We start from the raw sequence: 18,136 nt of genomic DNA on the forward strand, positions 1-18,136 counted from the left end.
TGAAATACCATAGTGAAACTCCTTGGTAGAATGGGTGCACACTAAAAATAAAAATGTTTTTAAAATGTGGGCTGGGGCAAAGCTGAGTGGTAGTCCATTTGCCTGGCATGTGTGAGGATTTGTGTTAAATCTCCAGCACTGGGAGGCAAAAATGGGCAGACTTTTAACAGATGCAGCACCAAAGATGGTTTATAGATGAGGAATAAGCACACACAAAGATCTTTGACATCCGTAGTCCGCTGGGAAATTGTAGGGCTGAGGTGACATCTCAGTGGTAGAGCACTTACCTGGCTTGAGGCCTGAGTTGAATCCCTAGCAGCACACACACACACACAACACACACACACACACACCTTGACCCACCACCTTTCCATATAAATAACTCCTATTGCTTTTATAATTTTTCCCAGCATTTGAACTCAGGGTCTCACATTCTCATTTGGCTTTTTCCACTCAAGGCTGGTGCTCTAACACTTGAGACACACCTCTGCTTCCAGCTTTTTGGTGATTCATTGGAGTTTTTTGTTGTTGTTTTTTTTTTTGGATCTCATGCATTTTCCTGCCGGGACTGTCTTCAAACCATGATCTTCAGGTCTCAGCTTCCTGAGTAGCTAGGAGCCATCAGCTCCCAGTACTTTTGGTCCTCTTACCAAAAAGGACAAGTTCTAGAAGATAATGAAGCAAGCATAGATGTCTGAATGAAGAGGCTGAAGACTAGTGTTCTAGAACAGCCTCTGAGGGATGGTTCCAGAGCCAACAGTATTTCTATTTTCTGGGACCTCCCAGAACTCCAGGCAGAGCCAGGGCTGGCCTAACACACCATCCATGAAAGATCATCTGCGATTCAGCCACAGTTGGGAATTCTTGCACAGGGAGCCTGCTTCCTTGGGGTGGGTTAAAGTGGGAGCTCCCCGCAACACGGGGCGACATTTCTTTGCAGCATGGAACTCGTTTCTACTGAACTGATTGTGTTTCCAGCAAGAAGGCCCATTCACCCTAGCTCTGGCCACCCAGTCCCATATTGGTACTTGTTGAGTGAATCAAGAAATAAGTAACCCAAAGAAAGAAACAAACATCAGAGCTGTGCCCCATATGAATTTCTTCTTCTTTTTTCTTCTTCTATTTCTGATTTCTAGGATTGGAACATCAGCTAACGGCTGATCGCTGGCAGCCGGCTCACCTCCGCCCACCCACATCCATCCAATCCCTGAGGCCCAGAGCGGAAGCAGGCCTGCGAGTGTGCCATGATTTTACCATTCTTAGTACTGGCCATTGGCACCTGCCTTACCAACTCCCTAGTGCCAGGTAGGGTTGGGGTGGGCACTGGGGATGGGATGGCATGAGGGCATGGCGGGTGTGTTAAGGTTTTCAGAGCTGGGAATCTCCACCTGGCTGCACATGCTGGTGTTGGGCTAGGTGCTCCCAGTGTCAGCATCTCTCACGATGGCTGTTGCTTCTTCGACGTCTTGCGAAGTCCCCGCTGCCTGTGGCATGTGTTTCTGCTTGTGAGCTCATTTGCAGCGGGAGGTGATTTCTGTGGGAGTTTGGGGCCTTTGTCTATGCATGTATGCCAATGCTGGGGCTTGAACTCAGAGCCTGGGTGTTATCCTGGAGCTTTTATTTGTTCAAGGCTAGCGTTCTACCAACCTGAGCCACAGCTTCACTTCTGGCTTTTTTTTTTTTTTTTTTTTAGATAAGTCTCATCCACTGTCCTGTCCCAGCTGGCTTTGAAATGTGATCCTCAGATCTTAGCCTCCTGAGTAGCCAGGACTATAGGCATGAGCCACCAGTGCCGGGCGGGCGGCACTAACTTTAGACTGCTATTTCTTTCTCAGTCTGCGGTTCTTAGGTTATTTGCTCACTTCCCCGAGGAGGCCTGACTCAGACCTGGAGGTGGTTCTCCTTTCTTGTGCAGAGCTCTCTGTCCCACTCCAGAGTCGTTGTCTGGCTTTTCCCTGTGTGCTCTGGTCCCCAAGCTCCCTGGCGGTAGCCCTGAACAACCCCTCTGCCTTTGAGTTGCTCTTCAACCATGGGTCCTGGGGTCTCCCTCCCCTCTCTTCTTCCTCTTTGAAGTTATTTTGCTGGCCTGAGTTGTTTACCTTTTCCAGCATGTCTGCTGATCCAGCCTGCCTTCACTGGGTCCACCTTACCGCTGGAAGTCCCACACACCCTGCCTGAGCCTAGTTTCTCCATCTGTGCGGAGGAGATGATCCTCCTCCTTGGGGCTGGTGTAGAGACCCCCTGGGCCTGCATGGTATCTGGCAGGGAGAGTGTGGGTGTTCAAGAACACTGTACTCTTAGGAAGAGGAAATGTCCTCGGGGAAGGGGCACTGCAGGCTGAACTCTGACTCCAGCATTTGGCAGGGCTGAGGCCATACCCCAAGCAGCAGGCCTCCGGACCAGCAGGCTCTGAGGTCCCATGAGGTCTTTCCACATGCACTCTGGGGGACCCAAGGTCACCCCAAGATGCAGGTCCTTACCACCCCCACTGGCTGAAAGGTGAGCTGCTGGATTAAAAAGGAAAACCAGGTGCTGTGGATCAGGCCCATAATCCTAGCTACTCAGGAGGCTGAGATCTGAGGGTCCTGGTTCAAAGCCAGCCAAGGCAGGAAAGTCTGTGAGACTCTTATCTCCAGTTAACTATCAAAAAGCCAGAAGTGGAGCTGTAGCTCAAGTGGTAGAGCACAGCCTTAAGAAAAAAGAAAAACCTCAAAGACAGTGCCCAGACCCTGAGTTCAAGGGAGCTGTCCCTGAGCGCAAGTCCCAGGTCCAGCACAATACGACAAAACAGAGAAAAGATGAAAAAGGAACCAATGAACACTTCAACTGTTTAGCCATCCGAGGTTCGTGTCTGTGTCATTGTAGCCATTCTGATGGCTTTGTAGTGGGATTGCTTTCTTTTTTAAAGTAATTAGAATGTGCAGTCGAGTCCTTTTTTGTTGTTGTTATTGTTTTACTGGGGTTTGAAGTCAGGGTCTCATGCTCTTGTCTGGCTTTTTCATTCAAGGGTGGCACTCTAGCACTTGAGCCACCCCTCTACTTCCAGCTTCTGGCTAGTTAAAAAAAAAATGGAGATAAGAGTCTCATGGACCTCCCTGCCTGCATCAGCTTTGAACTACAATCCTCAGATGTCAGTTTCCTGAGTAACTAGGATTACAGGCGTGAGCCATCAGCGCTTGGCGCTTATATTAAATTGGATGCAATAAAAAAAAAATAAACTCAAGGCATGACTTGCTTTCCAGCCCTGCTCTTAGTAAGAAGCTGGGTTCGCACTGACCTTACCATCGTAAACAAGCCGAGCAAAGTTTATAATTAATGGCAGTGTAGATCTTGGGACTCCTGCGGGTGATGTAGTTTGTTCTGCGAATGGGTTAAACATTACTCTCCTAATTCTGCTGGCAGTTGCCCCCATGAGACGCCTCTGGACTGAGTGAAAGAAAAGCATGGGCTCTGGAGGGAAGCCCAGCTCTGTGCCAGTGTCTGCCACTGCTGTGTGGCCTTCACAGACTCACTTGGTATCTCTGAACCTTCATTCTACAACTTGAGCAGAGGATGCTCGGGGTCCCACAGGCTTGTTTGGAAGATCTACCTGGCCTGCGTGGAGGGGCGGCGACGGCCCCTTCCTCCGAGTTGGACACCCCAACCCCTAGCAGTGAGGTGTTGAGGTATCTGTAAGTCTAGAGGTGCTTCTTCAAACAGCTGCCTCTCTCTGTACAGAGAAAGAGAAAGACCCCAACTACTGGCGAGAACAAGCCCAGCAGACCCTGAAAAATGCCCTGGTGCTTCAGAACCTCAACACCAACGTGGCCAAGAACGTCATCATGTTCTTGGGAGATGGTGAGGCCTGTGTGGAGGAGGCTGGGCTTGAGGCTAAGAAGGGGGGCTGGACTGTGAACCCCAAGAGGTCTGGGAAGAAAGGGACAGAGAGGACCCCCAAGGGACATTACAGAGCCATCTGCTGCCATGAGCATGCCTGCTCTGGCACCAAACTAGCGTGTTCTGCTTGCACGAGAAAGTTAGGGAGGCACAAGCCTCCACTCACGCTCCTCCCTCCCCTGTGCCCTGTGCAGGGATGGGCGTCTCCACGGTGACGGCCGCCCGCATCCTCAAGGGTCAGCTCCACCACAGGACCGGGGAGGAGACACGCCTGGAGATGGACAAGTTTCCCTTCGTGGCGCTCTCCAAGGTGAGCCCAGCCCCGAGCCACCTTCCCTGGCCGCCTGGAAGGCAAGGGATCTGCAGAGCTCCCGTCCTGGGGGTGGGGAGTGGGGTGGGGTTGTGAATGAAGAAGGCAGATTTGAAGATTTGAATGCACTGATTTAGGGGTTGGGGGAGTGGCTTAGTTGGTAGAGTGCCAGCCAGTGAGTGAATGCAGTGGCAGGTACTGAGTTCGAGTTCTGAAAAAGAAAAAGACTCATTGATTTAGGAACTGTGTGTGTGCATGTGTACATGCGTGTGTGTGTGTGTGTGTGTGTGTGTGTGTGTGTGTGTGCTGGTACTGGGGCTTTACTCAGAGCCTGGGAACTGTCCCTTAGATTTTCTTTTTTCTTTTTGTATTTTTTTTGTAATTTTTAAAAAATTTTATTTTTATTGTGAAAATACTGTACAGAGGGATTACCATTACATGGGCAAGATAATGCGTACATTTCTTATCAAGCATTGTAGCCTCCTCCTTTGTTTCTCCTTCCCATCCCTTACCATCCTCCCCCCGCCTGTCCCTTAGATTTTCTAGTCAAGGGTGAGTGCTCCAGCCACTTGAGTCACAGTTCCCTTTCCAGTGTTTTGGTGGTTAATTGGACATAAGAGTCTCACAGTCTTTTCCTGCCTGGGTTGGCTTGGAACTGTGATTCTCAGATCTCAGCCTCCTGAGGGGCTAGGATGATAGACAGACAGACATGAACTGAAGAATAACCTAGGAAGTGTGCATACAAGGCAGCCTGGCATGTGTGTGAACTTGACAGCACCCAGAAGCCTCCAGCGCCTTCCAGCACCACCCCTGCCCATCACCAGTTAGCTGCCCTATATTCTCCATCCACAAACACAGGATGATTGGTTTATTCCTTCTCCTGGGGCCAGGTGGTCAGATCACAGGGTGAGTCAGATGACTGATAGAAATTTTCAGCCCTAGGTGCCCTAGGGGCAGTTATTGTGATGGGGGTGGGTGGATAATTGAGCTCCTTCCAGACACTGGCCAGCCCCCCTCCTTTCTAGGGGACAAGCAGGGACTGCAAGGTCCCTGTCCTTTCAGAGCTCTGAGCTGTTGGAGAAGGGACACAGGCAGAGTTTTGGGATCTCAATGGGAGGTCTGTGCATAGTAGGGACAGTTCTTAATCCTCCTCAGCCTTCCCAGCTTCCTCCCCACCTCCAACTTCCACTCCTCCAAGAAACCCCTTCCTCTTCTCCAGGATCCACCTGCTGCCCTGCAGCCCCAGACCCGGAGCAAGGCCTGGTTTCCACTCCTCTGCCACACACTCCTCCATGTGGGGGTTGGGGGGCAGCGGTGCCTGTCTCTGTAGGAAGCAAGCAGCTCAGCTGGGTGACATTGAGGCTGCAGGAGAGGGACCTCAGTCATGGCTGCATAGACCTCAAGCCCCTCACTTCTGTGGTGGGAATGGCAATGTGGAGGCCCAGGCTGCCGCCCTCCTGACCCTCCCTCCCACTCCTCCTCCCTGCAGACCTACAACACCAACGCCCAGGTCCCTGACAGTGCGGGCACTGCCACTGCCTACTTGTGTGGAGTGAAAGCCAACGAAGGCACCGTGGGGGTGAGCGCGGCCACGGAGCGCGGGCGGTGCAACACCACGCAGGGGAACGAGGTCACCTCCATCCTGCGCTGGGCCAGGGATGCCGGTGAGGGCCAGGGGCCTGCACCTGGCCAGGTGTCCGTCTTCGCACCTGTGCCAGGAGGAGAGGGTGGGGAGCCAGGCTGTGATGTTGCCCTGCTTGGTGTGGTCCTGGCTCTGTTGCTGGGTCTGTTCATTTGGCTGTAGAACAGGTTTGGAACATGTGGCCTCTGTAGATTGGGTGGGGGGAGCAAAGCATCAAGCCCAGGGCAGCCAGGCAGGGCTGGTAAGTGGCTGCCTCTTCCTCTTCTTCTTCCTCTTGGGAACGGAGAGGACCATCCATACCCCAGGGACTTTAGAGTCAGGGGATATAGCCAGCTGACACAGGTAACAGATCCCTCCTCTACTTGAGGCCTCCCTTTGGAAAGACCTGAAGTCTTACAGCAGAAGTAGATCCAGTGATGGAAGGAAAGACTTCAGCCTGAGTGATCACGGCCCACCACAGAGCAACCCACTGCACCCTCCTTGGTGCACAGGGGGAGACAATGCCCTCTGCAGCAGGGAGGGGATGGCAAGGTGGCAGGGAAGCCCCCAACCAGGTGGCACTCACTTCTCCTGTCCCGCCCCTCAGGGAAGTCGGTGGGCATCGTGACCACCACACGAGTGAACCACGCCACCCCCAGCGCTGCCTACGCACACTCGGCCGACCGGGACTGGTACTCAGACAATGAGATGCCCCCAGAGGCCCTGAGACAGGGCTGCAAGGATATCGCCTACCAGCTCATGCACAACATCAAGGACATCACCGTGAGTGGCACTGCGCAGACAGGGCAAGGCTGGGAAGACTGGTGGGGGACAGGAGGCCTCTAGTCCAGACTAGCCCTGTCTCCCTACGTACCCGGGATGGCTCTCAGCCCTTAGGTTTGTGGCCTGGACAGGCAAGCAGGCACTTAGGATTTCTCTGCAGTGGGGCTGCAGGATGGACTCTTATGTGATCACCACCACAGAGATTATTCCATAAATTAGAACCTGGAATTGCATTGACCAACCCCGCCCACTCCCCAAGCACATGGAGGTAAGGGTAGCACTGTGGCTAAGGGGACAGCCCACCCTGCCCACTACACATGCCTGTACTGACCACTCATATACCCAGAGAAGACCCGTGAATACATCCTGTAGGCTCTTGTGGTGTTTTGTTTTGTGCCGATACTGGGACTTGAACTCGGGGGCACCATCTCTTAGCTTTTTCACTCAAGGCTGATGTTCTGTCGTGGAGCCAAAGCTCTACTTCTCGCTTTGTGCTGGCTAATTGGAGATGGGAGTCTCAAGTGGGGTTTTTTGTTTATTTGTTTGATTGATTTTTGTTTGTTTCTGACCTACCTGGCTTCTAACTGGGATCCTCAGATCTCAGCCTCCCAAGTAGCTAGGATTACAGGTGTGAGCTACCAGTGCCCAGCCCAGATTCTCATAGTTAAACTTCCTGAAATCCCATCTTGGCCCTACTTCTTATGTGATCTTGGGTCCATTATTAACATCTCTGAGCCATCTTGTGAAACCCCTCTGCCACTTGGATCTAGCCCCTAAGCTCCTTGCAAGAACTGAGTCAATTGGTTCCTGTCCAGTGTGGCCCAGGGTGTGATGCCCATAGGGGCTCAGAAAGTGTGTGAGGCCACAGCATGCCCCAGAGCACATCCCTGTACACAGTGAGCCGCCTCTTCTGTCTTCTTTTTTGAGGGGGGGGGGTCGGTCGTGGGGCCTAAACTCTGGGCCTGGGCGCTGTCCCTCAGCTCTTCAGCTCAAGGCTAGTGCTCTACCACTTGAGCCACAGCACCACTTCCAGCCTTTTCTGCTTATATGGTGCTGAGGAATCGCACCCAGGGCCTCATGCATACAAGGCAAGTGCTCTACCACTGAGCCACCTTCCCAGCTCCCACCCCCCCATCTTTAAGTGAGGCTTTCCAGCTTGTTTCTTTTCTGGCTTCTTACGTACTATAGGAGACTGATGAGAAGGTCAAGGAGATGTGGATCCCTTGAGCCTGGAATTGGGGTTCATTGACACAGCCCCAGGCCCAGGTCTCCTCACCTTCGTCTCCACTTTCCACCAAAGAAACACCTGCCCTCTCATCTTCCATCCTCCCTCGCTGTGGATTGTGGGCACCACCTGGCCCTCCGCCAGCCCATGCCACCTTTTCCAGATGGTGGATAAAGCACCTTTCAGGACCAGCGGTCCTGCCGCCCTTTGTAATTGGCAGACACGGGGGACAAAGCCACCCCCAGGTGGCTCCATGGAGCCTCCCGGAGCCTCAGGTCCCCACCTGCTGCTCCCTGGCTGCTGGAGACCAACATGAGGTCATGGGCACAGGAACCGGATTGCTCAGCACGGGGGTCATTATGGGGGCTCTTGGGAGACTTTGGGTAGGGACACTGAGAGGGGGGCCAGTAGTTAAGGAAAAACTGAGCAGAGAGGGGACTGAAGGTTGGGGGGAGGGTGTCCACAGGCAGTGAGGGGCAGTGACGGATGAAAGGATCCCTGTGGGACCCCTTCCCTCCCATGTCCCTCTTTTTTTCTGCCAACCCCATCCACCGCTCCATCACCAACACCCAAAAAAGCCCCTCACTCAGACTGTACATGGAACAAAAATACCCTGGTGTCCACCCTGAAAACAAATATCTTCTGCTAAAGAGTGGGGGGGAGGGAGAGAGAGAGAGAGAAATCCAAACCTCAAATCCAAAAACTGCAAGTCTGTTATTTGCGAGTTTAATGAACCCGTGTGAAGTCTGCCGGGGCTGGCAACTGAGAGGCTCCGTGGAGAAGATTGGGGGCTTCATTTTCCACTCTAAAAATGTCAAGGGTCAAATTCTGTGGGAACAGAGACTGGGGGGCAGGGACCTGTGACTTGGAGTCTTCTTCTGAGCTTCTGGCTCAGAAGGGGAAGGGCGGGTGGTGTGAGGCCTTTGCCTCCTGGAACTCATCCATCCTCACTCATCCTGCTAGGAAAGCCACCTGCCTACCAGCCATGGCTACCCTGGACAGCTGCCTTTCCTCTCTGACAGGCCCAGGGGCGGGAGGGGAGGAGGGGCTGTGGCTCCCATTTTATAAAGAAACCAGTCAAGCCCGATGCCTGGTGGCTCACGCCTGTAATCCTAGCTACTCAGGAGGGTGAGATCTGAGGGTCACGGTTCAAAACCAGCTTGAGCAAGAAAGTCCAAGAAACTTTTCTCCAATTAACCAGAAACAAGCCAGAAGTGGAGCTGGTGCTCAAGGGCTACAGCACTAGCCCTGAGCAAAAACAAAAACAAAAAGCTAAGAGACAGAGCCCAGGCCTTGAGCTCAAGCCCTAGTACCGGCATCAAAGAGAGTGGGGGTGGAGTGAGAGCAGCCAAAGTCACACGCTCTGGGTCAACAATAGTAGAAGCAGGATTTGAACCCAAGGTTAACTTCGAAGCCCACAGCCTTTCTGGGGCCTTATGGCACCCTGGCTACCTTGTTTGTGTGCACTGCCAATCCAGACACCCTTGGAACCTGGTTCTGAAGTAGAGAACGGAGTGAAGGTGGAGGAGAAGCCTAAGAGGTGTCAGGCCTGGGAATGGTGGATCCCAGGTGGCGGCCAGGGCCAGCAGCCTGGGCTGGCACCCTCGGTGACAGGAGGACACCGGTGTGGTGGTCACCACGGGCGGTGGCTGTGAAGCTCTTGGCCCCTGTTTTAAAAATAGTCAATACTTCAAACATGGACTCCCAAGGAAAACAAACAGTCCCGCGTCCGTCTGCCCGCACATGGCAGCCATGGCAGGTAAAATTAGCCTGGCGGTAACTACACAGACGGGAGGCCGGCCTGTGTTTGCCCAGTGATGGGCTGGCGACACCCTCCTGGCCAAGGCCTCTCCTCACCACCCTCTGCCACTCACTGAGGGACAGGAGACTCCTGGAGACCCATCCTTGACTCAGGGGGTGTAGTTAGAGAAGCCCTGGGTTCCAATCCTGTGTAGCCTTGGGGAAAAGAAACTCTATCTCTGTGTTCATTTCTTCATTGGGACAATACCAACAGATTCCCTGGCAGTCATGGTAGGATGTTGGGTAGGATTCTGTGCCTTTGGGGCTCAGTGCTTGGCACCCAGGGAAGGCTCTTGTCAGTGTCCTTCTCTAGATGGAGGAGATAGTTGAGGTAAGTGGCATGCCACTCAGAGTCACAAACTGCGTCTCCCCAGCTCCTTGAGAATTGCTGGGCCCAGCAGGGATCCCAGCACCGCCCAGGGCCACTGGGGCTTCTGAATGCCTTGAGACCCTGGGTGAAATGGCTTCTGTCTCCCTTAGGTGATCATGGGGGGTGGCCGGAAGTATATGTACCCTAAGAACAAAACCGATGTGGAATATCAGGTGGATGAGAAGGCCAGGGGCACGAGGCTGGATGGCTTGGACCTCGTTGACATTTGGAAGAGCCTCAAACCCAAATACAAGGTACTCCATGCGGGACGGGTATCTGCAGAGGGCAGAGTGGGCTGGGGGACCCCATGTATCCAGGCTCTGACATCTTGGAGAGGCCTCTGGCCCTTTAAATCCACTCTGCAGGGTAGCCTGGGGCAGCTGGGTCTGGAAATGACTGTGGTCAGGCTGAGGGCAGTGGGGAACAGCCTGGCAGCTGCTTTGATGTCACTATGGGGTTGGGTTTCTCAGGGTTCCAGGGTTCCTCCCTGGGGAAGCTTTGTGGGATGAGGCTGGGCTCAGAATGAAGAGGGGGCCATGGGAGGGAGCAACTTTATGCCCTTGCCCTTCCTTCTAGACAGAGCCCTTTCTAGATCTAAGTCAGAAAGCTACCTCTCCTCCCAGCCTCAGTTTCTCCACATGAAACAAGGGTTCCAGAGATTTATCCTTCTTGCCCTGAAGTTCCATCTAGACTCCCAAGTTAGAGAGGGAACCCATGCCACGTGGTGTCATGGTGGCCTGTCCGCTGTAGGCCCCATTCCTGAACCCATGTTCCAAGAGCAGCTTGTAGCCGAGCATCAGTGGCTCACACCTGTAATCCTAGGAAGCTGAGAGCTGAGGTTTGTATGCCAGCCTGGGCATACAAATCTAAAAGATTCTTGCCTCCAATGAACCAGCAAAAAGCCTTGCATGCATGAGGCCAGCTTAAGTGGTAGAATACCAGCCTTGCAGGAGAAAGCTAAGGGCCAGGGCCCTGGCCCTGAGTTCAAGCCCCAGTAAGTGGTGGGGGGCGCTGCAGAGCTAGGGATCTGTTTTCTTTAGGCTCTCCACAGCCCCAGACACACTCCTTGTACCTGTCCATAGACATTTAAGGGCTCTGTGACCTGTGCTGCTGCTTCTTTGCCGCCCTCAGGGAGGTCAGACTCCTTCCCTCCTGACCCCAGGCCCATCAACTCCAACTTGGTTTCCGTGGCAGAACACCACCTCCACCAGGAAGCCCTCTAGACAGTTCTCTGGGCTCAAGTCCTCCTGGGCCTGCCCTCTGGCTCCTGGGTTCTTCCAGTCTCCTCCTCAGCCCGAATTATAAATGAAAACTGCCTACTTATTTGTCATTTCTTCAGGTCCAGGATGGTGGGCCTGTGGGCTGGGGGTTAAATGATAGAAGATAGTGAGATGGCGGGCCCTGGGAGGGGGCTGCGATGTCCCTCCGCCTTCCCAGCCCTCACTTGCTGATGCAGACCCCTCCCTCCTAGCATGCCCGTTACATTTGGAACCGCACGGACCTCCTGACTCTTGACCCCTCCACTGTGGACTATCTCTTGGGTAAGTGGGAAGGGTCAGAACACCGTGGAGGGAATGAACCAGCCCCAGCCTTAGGGGTCTTTGCTCCCAGTTTCCAGACCCTGGGAGGGGTTCTGGTCCATGGAATGAGGCCCAAAACCTGTTGGCTGTGCCGAAAGAGGGGTCCCACTGAGCTCGGGGAGAAACTGAGGCTCAGAGAGGGGAATAGTCTAGAATAACAAGCCACCACGGCACTGGGACTTAAACAGCTCTTGGGCCAGGAGGACCCGGACTTGGAGACAGCACTACAGCCATCAGGGCAGAAGCCATCTGGGTTGTCTCTGCCCATCTCGATGCTGACTCCCCTCCTCCCCTGGGGGCAGGAGCAGCCTGGGCTTACACGCACTCAGGACAGGACAGAGTGTTCTGGAAGGACATCCAGAACCAGAAATGACAGCGCGGTGCGTGCGCACGTGTGCGTGCACACACACACACACACAGAGCCTAGTGACGTGAGCAAAGGATGAATCACAAGAAAGAAAACTCAGCAGGCACAATGACCCCAGGTTTCTACCGCTTCACTGCCCAGGCCCCGGCTCCCTTCCAACCCACCGCACTTGTCAATGTGTGCATGCTCGAGCTGCCCTGCTGAATCCAGGCCAGAGTTCTCTGCCTTGTGGCTGAGATACTATGTCCTGGGCAGAAAGGGATATTACCACCTCAGATCTGCTACACACAACAAGATGTTGGGGCCCCCTCGAGGCCTCAGTTTCCTCCTCTGTTAAATGGGCTCCTGCTGCCCTCCCCTCAGCTGTTTATAGAGATGACAAGACTTTCAAGCATAATTCTAGACTCACAAGAGTTGCTCCAATCTCATAATTCTGGACCCACAAGAGTTGCTTCAATCTCATGCTACTGCCCCCCACAATGGGTGTGGGTAACATGTTCCCCGAGACACTCCAGACTTCCTCCCTGTGTCCTCTGCAGGTCTCTTTGAGCCTGGGGACATGCAGTACGAACTAAACAGGAACAACATGACTGACCCCTCGCTCTCCGAGATGGTTGAAGTGGCCATCAGGGTCCTCAAGAAGAACCCCAAAGGCTTCTTTCTATTGGTGGAAGGTAGGGGCCCAAGCCTGCAGAGGAGAAGCTTCCAGAATGCCCAAAGAGAACTACCAGTGTGTGTGGGCGGGGGGGGGGGGCTGAAGGGAGACATTGCCCTGGGATGATGTGGTTACAGACTCAGTGAAAGGGGTACTGGGGAGGGCGGCCTTCCAGCCCAGCAAGCCAAGCCAGGGAGGCTTCCTGTCAGAGGAGGTTGGTGTTTCCCTTTGAGGAGTCTCTCAGGACCTTGCTGGGGTGTGGACAGGGCTGTGGACAGCTCCGTAGGCCCCTGCCTTTGCTGGCCATGGGAACTTCCTACGTGGGTTTCCCTGCACTGTGGCCATCGTCCCCATGCTGCCACCCACTGGCTGGGCCACTTCTGAAAAATGAGGCCAAAACTATGTCCCCATTCCTAGAGGCATAACCAGCCTCTTTTGGGCACTTAGGGAAGGGCCTGGCCAAGAACAAATCCTCACCATGTCCATGGCCGTCTTCTTTTCTGGTGGCAGAGCGGCCGAGGAAAATGTGGGACATGATAAAGGTCCTGGAACCTCCCAGAGCTCTGATAGCCCTTGACTCTTCCCCTCCCCCTCCCTCCTGTTATCCTGCTCCTGTTATCCTGCTGAGATCTGCCTGGATATACACGTGGGCCTGTTTGCACACACACACACACACACACTAAGCACATGTGCATACACACTCAGCCCCCTCTACCTTCCAGAGGCTGGTGGCTACCAGCCCAGCTCAGCTGCTTTCCTGCCAAAGCCTGGGCTTCCCACAAACACAGCGCTCTCAGCCTCCAGGAACCAGTGGTCCCTGGGCTCAGGTCCCCTGGGAGGCGCCCTCTTTGTGAACAGGGCCAGGCCAGCCTGTGAGGCCAGCCTCCAGAACCACAACAAAGGGAGACCCGCCCTGCCGCCCTGCGGCCCACCAGGCTGCTGGCTGTGAGGCCATGGCCTGTGGGGAGGGGGCAGGGCCTGGCTCAGGACCCTCTTGGAATGTCCCCCAGCCTGCCTCCTGTGGGATGAAGGGTGGGGCTCTCCAAGCCCACAGGCCCCTCAGCTGCTAGGCCAAGTATAATCCTAACTATAATCCTAGGCCTGTCATCCTAGCTACTCAGGAGGACACTGAAATCTGAGGATCACAGTTTGAAGGCAGTCCAGGCAGGAAAAGTCTGTATGACTTTTATCTCCAAATAACCCACCAGAAAAACTGGAAGTGGTGCTAGCCTTGAGTGGAAGCAGCTCAGGGACAGCACCCAGGCCCCGAGTTCAAGCCCCATGACTGGAAAACAAACAAAAAAACAAAAACAAAACCAACTCCACAGTAGGCCTGCATTGCCCCATCTGTAACCAGGGCTGATGAAGACCATGTACTCCTGCCCTGTTTGTTACACCCAGCACCTAGTAGGGACTCAGCTGTGTTCCCCTTCCCTTCCTCCCTTAAGTCTTAGTGACTTCTTCAATAGCTAGAGAGAGAGGAGAAAGAGAAGAGAAGAGGAGAGAGAGAGAGAGAGAGAGGAGAGAGGAGAGAGCATGCACACTAGGAGTAGAGGGAGGCTGAAAGATCCAGGCTCTTAGGCTGGCAGATCGCGGTAGACTTGCGTTACCTTGTTTGCAGCGAGCCTGTGTTCCCACAGCTCCCCCTGTCCTGCTGAACGATTATATAAAAATGCCTTAGGCTGTGGGGCTGCTGGCCATACCTGTAATCCTAGCTGGGATTTTAGGATTGTGATGTGAAGCCAGCCAGGGAAGGAAAGACTTATTGCCAATTACCCACCAAAACCAGAAGTGGAGCAGTGGCTCAAGTGGTAGAGGACTAGCCTTGAGCAAAGACATTCAGAAACAGCGCCCAGTCCCTGAGTTCAAGCACCAGGGCAGGCATGCACACACATTACAAATGTCCAAGATGTACCTGGCACAGGTTGGTGAAGGCCCCTTTCCTTCCCCCATCGAGCAAATACTCACCAGTGGCAGGGTTTTGGGGTAAACCAGCTCCCCTTGCCCCTTATTCAAGGCCTTTGCCTTAATGTCTCAAGGAGGCAGGATTGACCATGGACATCACGAGGGCAAGGCCAAGCAGGCGCTGCACGAGGCAGTAGAGATGGACCGGGCGATCGGGCGGGCAGGCGACCTGACGTCCCTGGAAGACACGCTGACCGTTGTCACTGCTGACCATTCTCATGTCTTCACCTTTGGTGGATACACCCCCCGGGGCAACTCTATCTTTGGTAAGTGGCCCCATGGAGGGGGGAAGGCCAGCATTACATAGAAACTGAGAACAGAGCAGGGGTCAAGGCATGGTGGTGGGTAGAGAACAGGATGAAGGGTTGGGAAACTGGCTTCATGGCAGAGTGCTTGCCTAGCATGCCTGAAGCCCTGGGTTCGATTCCTCAGTACCACATACACAGCAAAAGCTGGAAGTAGCCCCGTGGCTCAAGAGGTAGAATAGTGCTAGCCTTGAGCCAAAAGAAACTCAAGGACAGTTCCTAGGCCTTGAGTTCAAGCCCCAGGACTGGCAGAGAGAGAGAGAGAGAGAGAGAGACAGAGAGGGAGAGAGACAGAGTGCACAGGATGGTATAGAATTTGCTGAGTGCAACTGACTCGATGGGTAACAGCAGCATGGAAGATGGACAGATTATAAAAGAGAGAGGACAGAGAGATACATTGAGGAAGAGAAGAATAGGATGGATCCACACATGGATGGCTAGATGCATGTGCAGACAGATGGGTGAATATGTGTTAGACAGATGCATAGATGGATGGATGGATGGATAGATGGATGGACAGATGGATGGACTGTCAGATGAATGGAAGGATAGATAGATGGATATATGGATGTATGGATGGATAGATGGATGATGGTCAGGTGGATGGATGGATATGGATGGATGGATGGATGGATGGATAGATGAATGGATGGATGGATGGATGGATGGATGGATGGATGGATGGATGGATAGGTGGGTGGGTGGGTGGGTGGATGGATGGATGGATGGATGGACAGATGGACGGATGGATGTTGCATGGGTGGAGCACAGAGAAAACTGGAGGATAGAGGTTGAAAATGCATCAGGCTTGAAAGTCAGCTTCATGGAGGTGATTTGGTATTCATGGAGAAGCTTTGGGGAAACCAAAGCAGACTCTGATCTGGGGAATGAGACTGCCTTCAGTTCTCCATCATGGGCTCTGGGCTTCTTCCCTATACAGGGCTGGCCCCCATGGTGAGTGACACGGACAAGAAGCCCTTCACAGCCATCCTGTATGGGAACGGGCCTGGCTACAAGGTGGTGGGTGGCGAGCGAGAGAACGTCTCCATGGTGGACTATGGTAAGACACACAGACAGGACTCGGGGGGTTAGGACAGAATATAAGGATGTGGTCAGTCTGGGGTCCTGGACCAGCCCAAATTTCAGTCAGCACAACCTTAGTTTGAATTCACTTCTGTAATTTAGCAGCTCTGTGACCTTCACCCTTCTCAGCTTTAGCATCCTCCCTGAAAGGGTTGTGCCTTCTGGGGACTTTAACCTGAAGGATGAAATGAGTCTTCAGAGCCTTAGTTCAGTGCTAGGCATGTATAAGGAATTTCGATGTCTTGCCCTCATATTGCTGGCTATATAATATTCCAATCCGTTGGTTCTTTCAGTTCCATCTTGCTGGGCATTCACTTGTTCTCGATGTCGCCCAGTAGTCCCTGGGGGGCGGGGGGCCTCCATCTGTGGTACAAGGACCCCTTCCTGTGGACTGTATCCCAGATGAGGGGCTATGAGCCTAAACTTCTGTGTCAGGCAGATTTTGAGTTTGACTGTGCACTGAGGACTGAGCCTCCGTTTCCACTTCTGGGAACCAGGCCATTGAGGCCAGCCTGGGTGGGAGGGAGATGCTACTCCTCCAGAACCAGGGTCCTGTCAGGCTCTGAGCCATGTTGTGTTTCTGACCCATAGCTCACAACAACTACCAGGCCCAGTCTGCTGTGCCCCTGCGCCACGAGACCCACGGTGGGGAGGATGTAGCTGTCTTCGCCAAGGGCCCCATGGCACACCTGCTGCACGGCGTCCACGAGCAGAACTACATCCCCCACGTGATGGCATATGCCTCTTGCATTGGGGCCAACCTGGACCACTGTACCTGGGCTAGCGCGGCGGGCAGCCCTGCTCCCGGGCCCTTGCTGCTCCTGCTGGCGCTGCTCCTTTTCATCAGCCTGGTCTGAGGGCCCAGAGCCCGGGCATCCATGAGCCCAAGACACATGACCAGCCTCCCTACCCAGTGCTGCCCATCGCGGGCAGCCCACACCTCAAAGATGGGAGGACTAGGTCCCCATGGTCTCTGTAGCCGCCAGATAGGGAGGATGGGGGGCCCAGGAACCAAAGTCTGCCACCCGCCTTGCTCCCTTTGGACTCCATTGTGGCCCAGACCCATTCCTGGCTTCAGCCTTCGCTCCCTCCTCAACAGGGTAGGTTTCTTCGGGGGGCAGACAGAGCATAGACTACAGAAATTCTCAAAGCATCTTATTTTTCTACCAAATATACTTCTCCAGACATGGAACATTCCAGATCTGATCTTCCCATTCCACTTTCCTCCTCCTGGAACCACCTGGCCCCCATGCTTCTGCCCTGAACCCTGAGCCCCAGCCCTCTATGCAGGGAAAACTAGGTCTCTCCTCATGAGGGGAGTTGCTTGCTCGCAGCAAGGCCGCTGGGGACCCAGGAAGCCAGCGGGAGTCTAGCTGTCCACCCGGAGTGGCCAGGCCAGGAAGCGCAGCCTGGCGGGCACATACTGCCCAGCTCTGAACACACATGCCAACTCCCGTCTGAAGAGACTCTCCTGTTTGGAATGGCAAAAAAAAAAAAAAAAAAAAAAGCACATAAAACAACAACAACAAAAAAATAACTCTCTCTTTTTGGTGTTGGTTAAAAGGGAACACAAAACACTTAAATAAAACTTTCCAAATATTTCTGAGGAGAGAGTTGAGTCTTTGTGGTCAGTGGGGAAGAGACTGAAATAAGCTCATAAGCTCATTTCTTTGGGGAAGAAGTGGACTGGGGGCCGGGGGAGGGGCTTGGGCAGGGATGGCCAGGCCTCCTGCTGGTCACTTATTATCCAGATGGTTATGGTCAAGAGGCTTTGTGTCTCAGAATCCTGATGTATAGAATGAGAGAGAGAGAGCCCACTTGTAGGATAAAAACATTGTCCTGTACCCCAAACTCACATTGGAGAGGACCCCAGGGCCATACACCCCTGCTGCGTGGCACCCACAAACAACACCACATATCCTGGCCCACATTGCTGCTCACTCAACAAGCACTGAGCCCCTGATTTGCTAGCTGGACACATGGGGGTGGGTCCAGGATGGCTTCTGGCACTGGGTTCACAGAACTCCCCAAGTTTGCTTCTTGTGCCTCATTGAAAGGCCCTAAAAGGTACAGGTGGCTGAAGCCTATAATCCTAGTGACTCAGAAGGCTGAGATTTGAGGGTTGAGATTCAAAACCAGCCAGAGCAATAAGGATCGTTGAGACTTTTCTCTCCAATGAACCACAAAAGGAGCCAA

At 53.6% G+C, this 18,136-nt stretch overlaps 1 protein-coding gene across 3 annotated transcripts in view; it reads left to right on the forward strand.

Moving 5' to 3' along the window:
- Alpl (alkaline phosphatase, biomineralization associated) overlaps positions 1-17,549 on the forward strand; it is a 56,664-nt gene extending 39,115 nt beyond the window's left edge. For 2 of the 3 annotated variants that reach the window (XM_042688584.1, XM_042688583.1), the window contains 11 exons: positions 1,137-1,305; positions 3,718-3,837; positions 4,071-4,186; positions 5,676-5,850; positions 6,415-6,590; positions 10,096-10,239; positions 11,457-11,526; positions 12,472-12,606; positions 14,627-14,818; positions 15,798-15,917; positions 16,532-17,549. In XM_042688584.1, coding sequence (XP_042544518.1) covers positions 1,245-1,305; positions 3,718-3,837; positions 4,071-4,186; positions 5,676-5,850; positions 6,415-6,590; positions 10,096-10,239; positions 11,457-11,526; positions 12,472-12,606; positions 14,627-14,818; positions 15,798-15,917; positions 16,532-16,797 — 1,575 coding nt within the window. In that variant the 5' untranslated portion in view covers positions 1,137-1,244 and the 3' untranslated portion in view covers positions 16,798-17,549. Of the gene's footprint in view, positions 1-1,136; positions 1,306-3,717; positions 3,838-4,070; positions 4,187-5,675; positions 5,851-6,414; positions 6,591-10,095; positions 10,240-11,456; positions 11,527-12,471; positions 12,607-14,626; positions 14,819-15,797; positions 15,918-16,531 lie in introns of those variants that run through there. The other variant, XM_042688585.1, reaches the window with a different exon arrangement.
- The last annotated feature ends 587 nt before the right edge of the window (positions 17,550-18,136 follow it).

Source organism: Dipodomys spectabilis, unplaced genomic scaffold (genome assembly GCF_019054845.1).
Source record: "Dipodomys spectabilis isolate Male_0828 unplaced genomic scaffold, ASM1905484v1 ptg000118l, whole genome shotgun sequence".
Taxonomy (NCBI): domain Eukaryota; kingdom Metazoa; phylum Chordata; class Mammalia; order Rodentia; family Heteromyidae; genus Dipodomys; species Dipodomys spectabilis.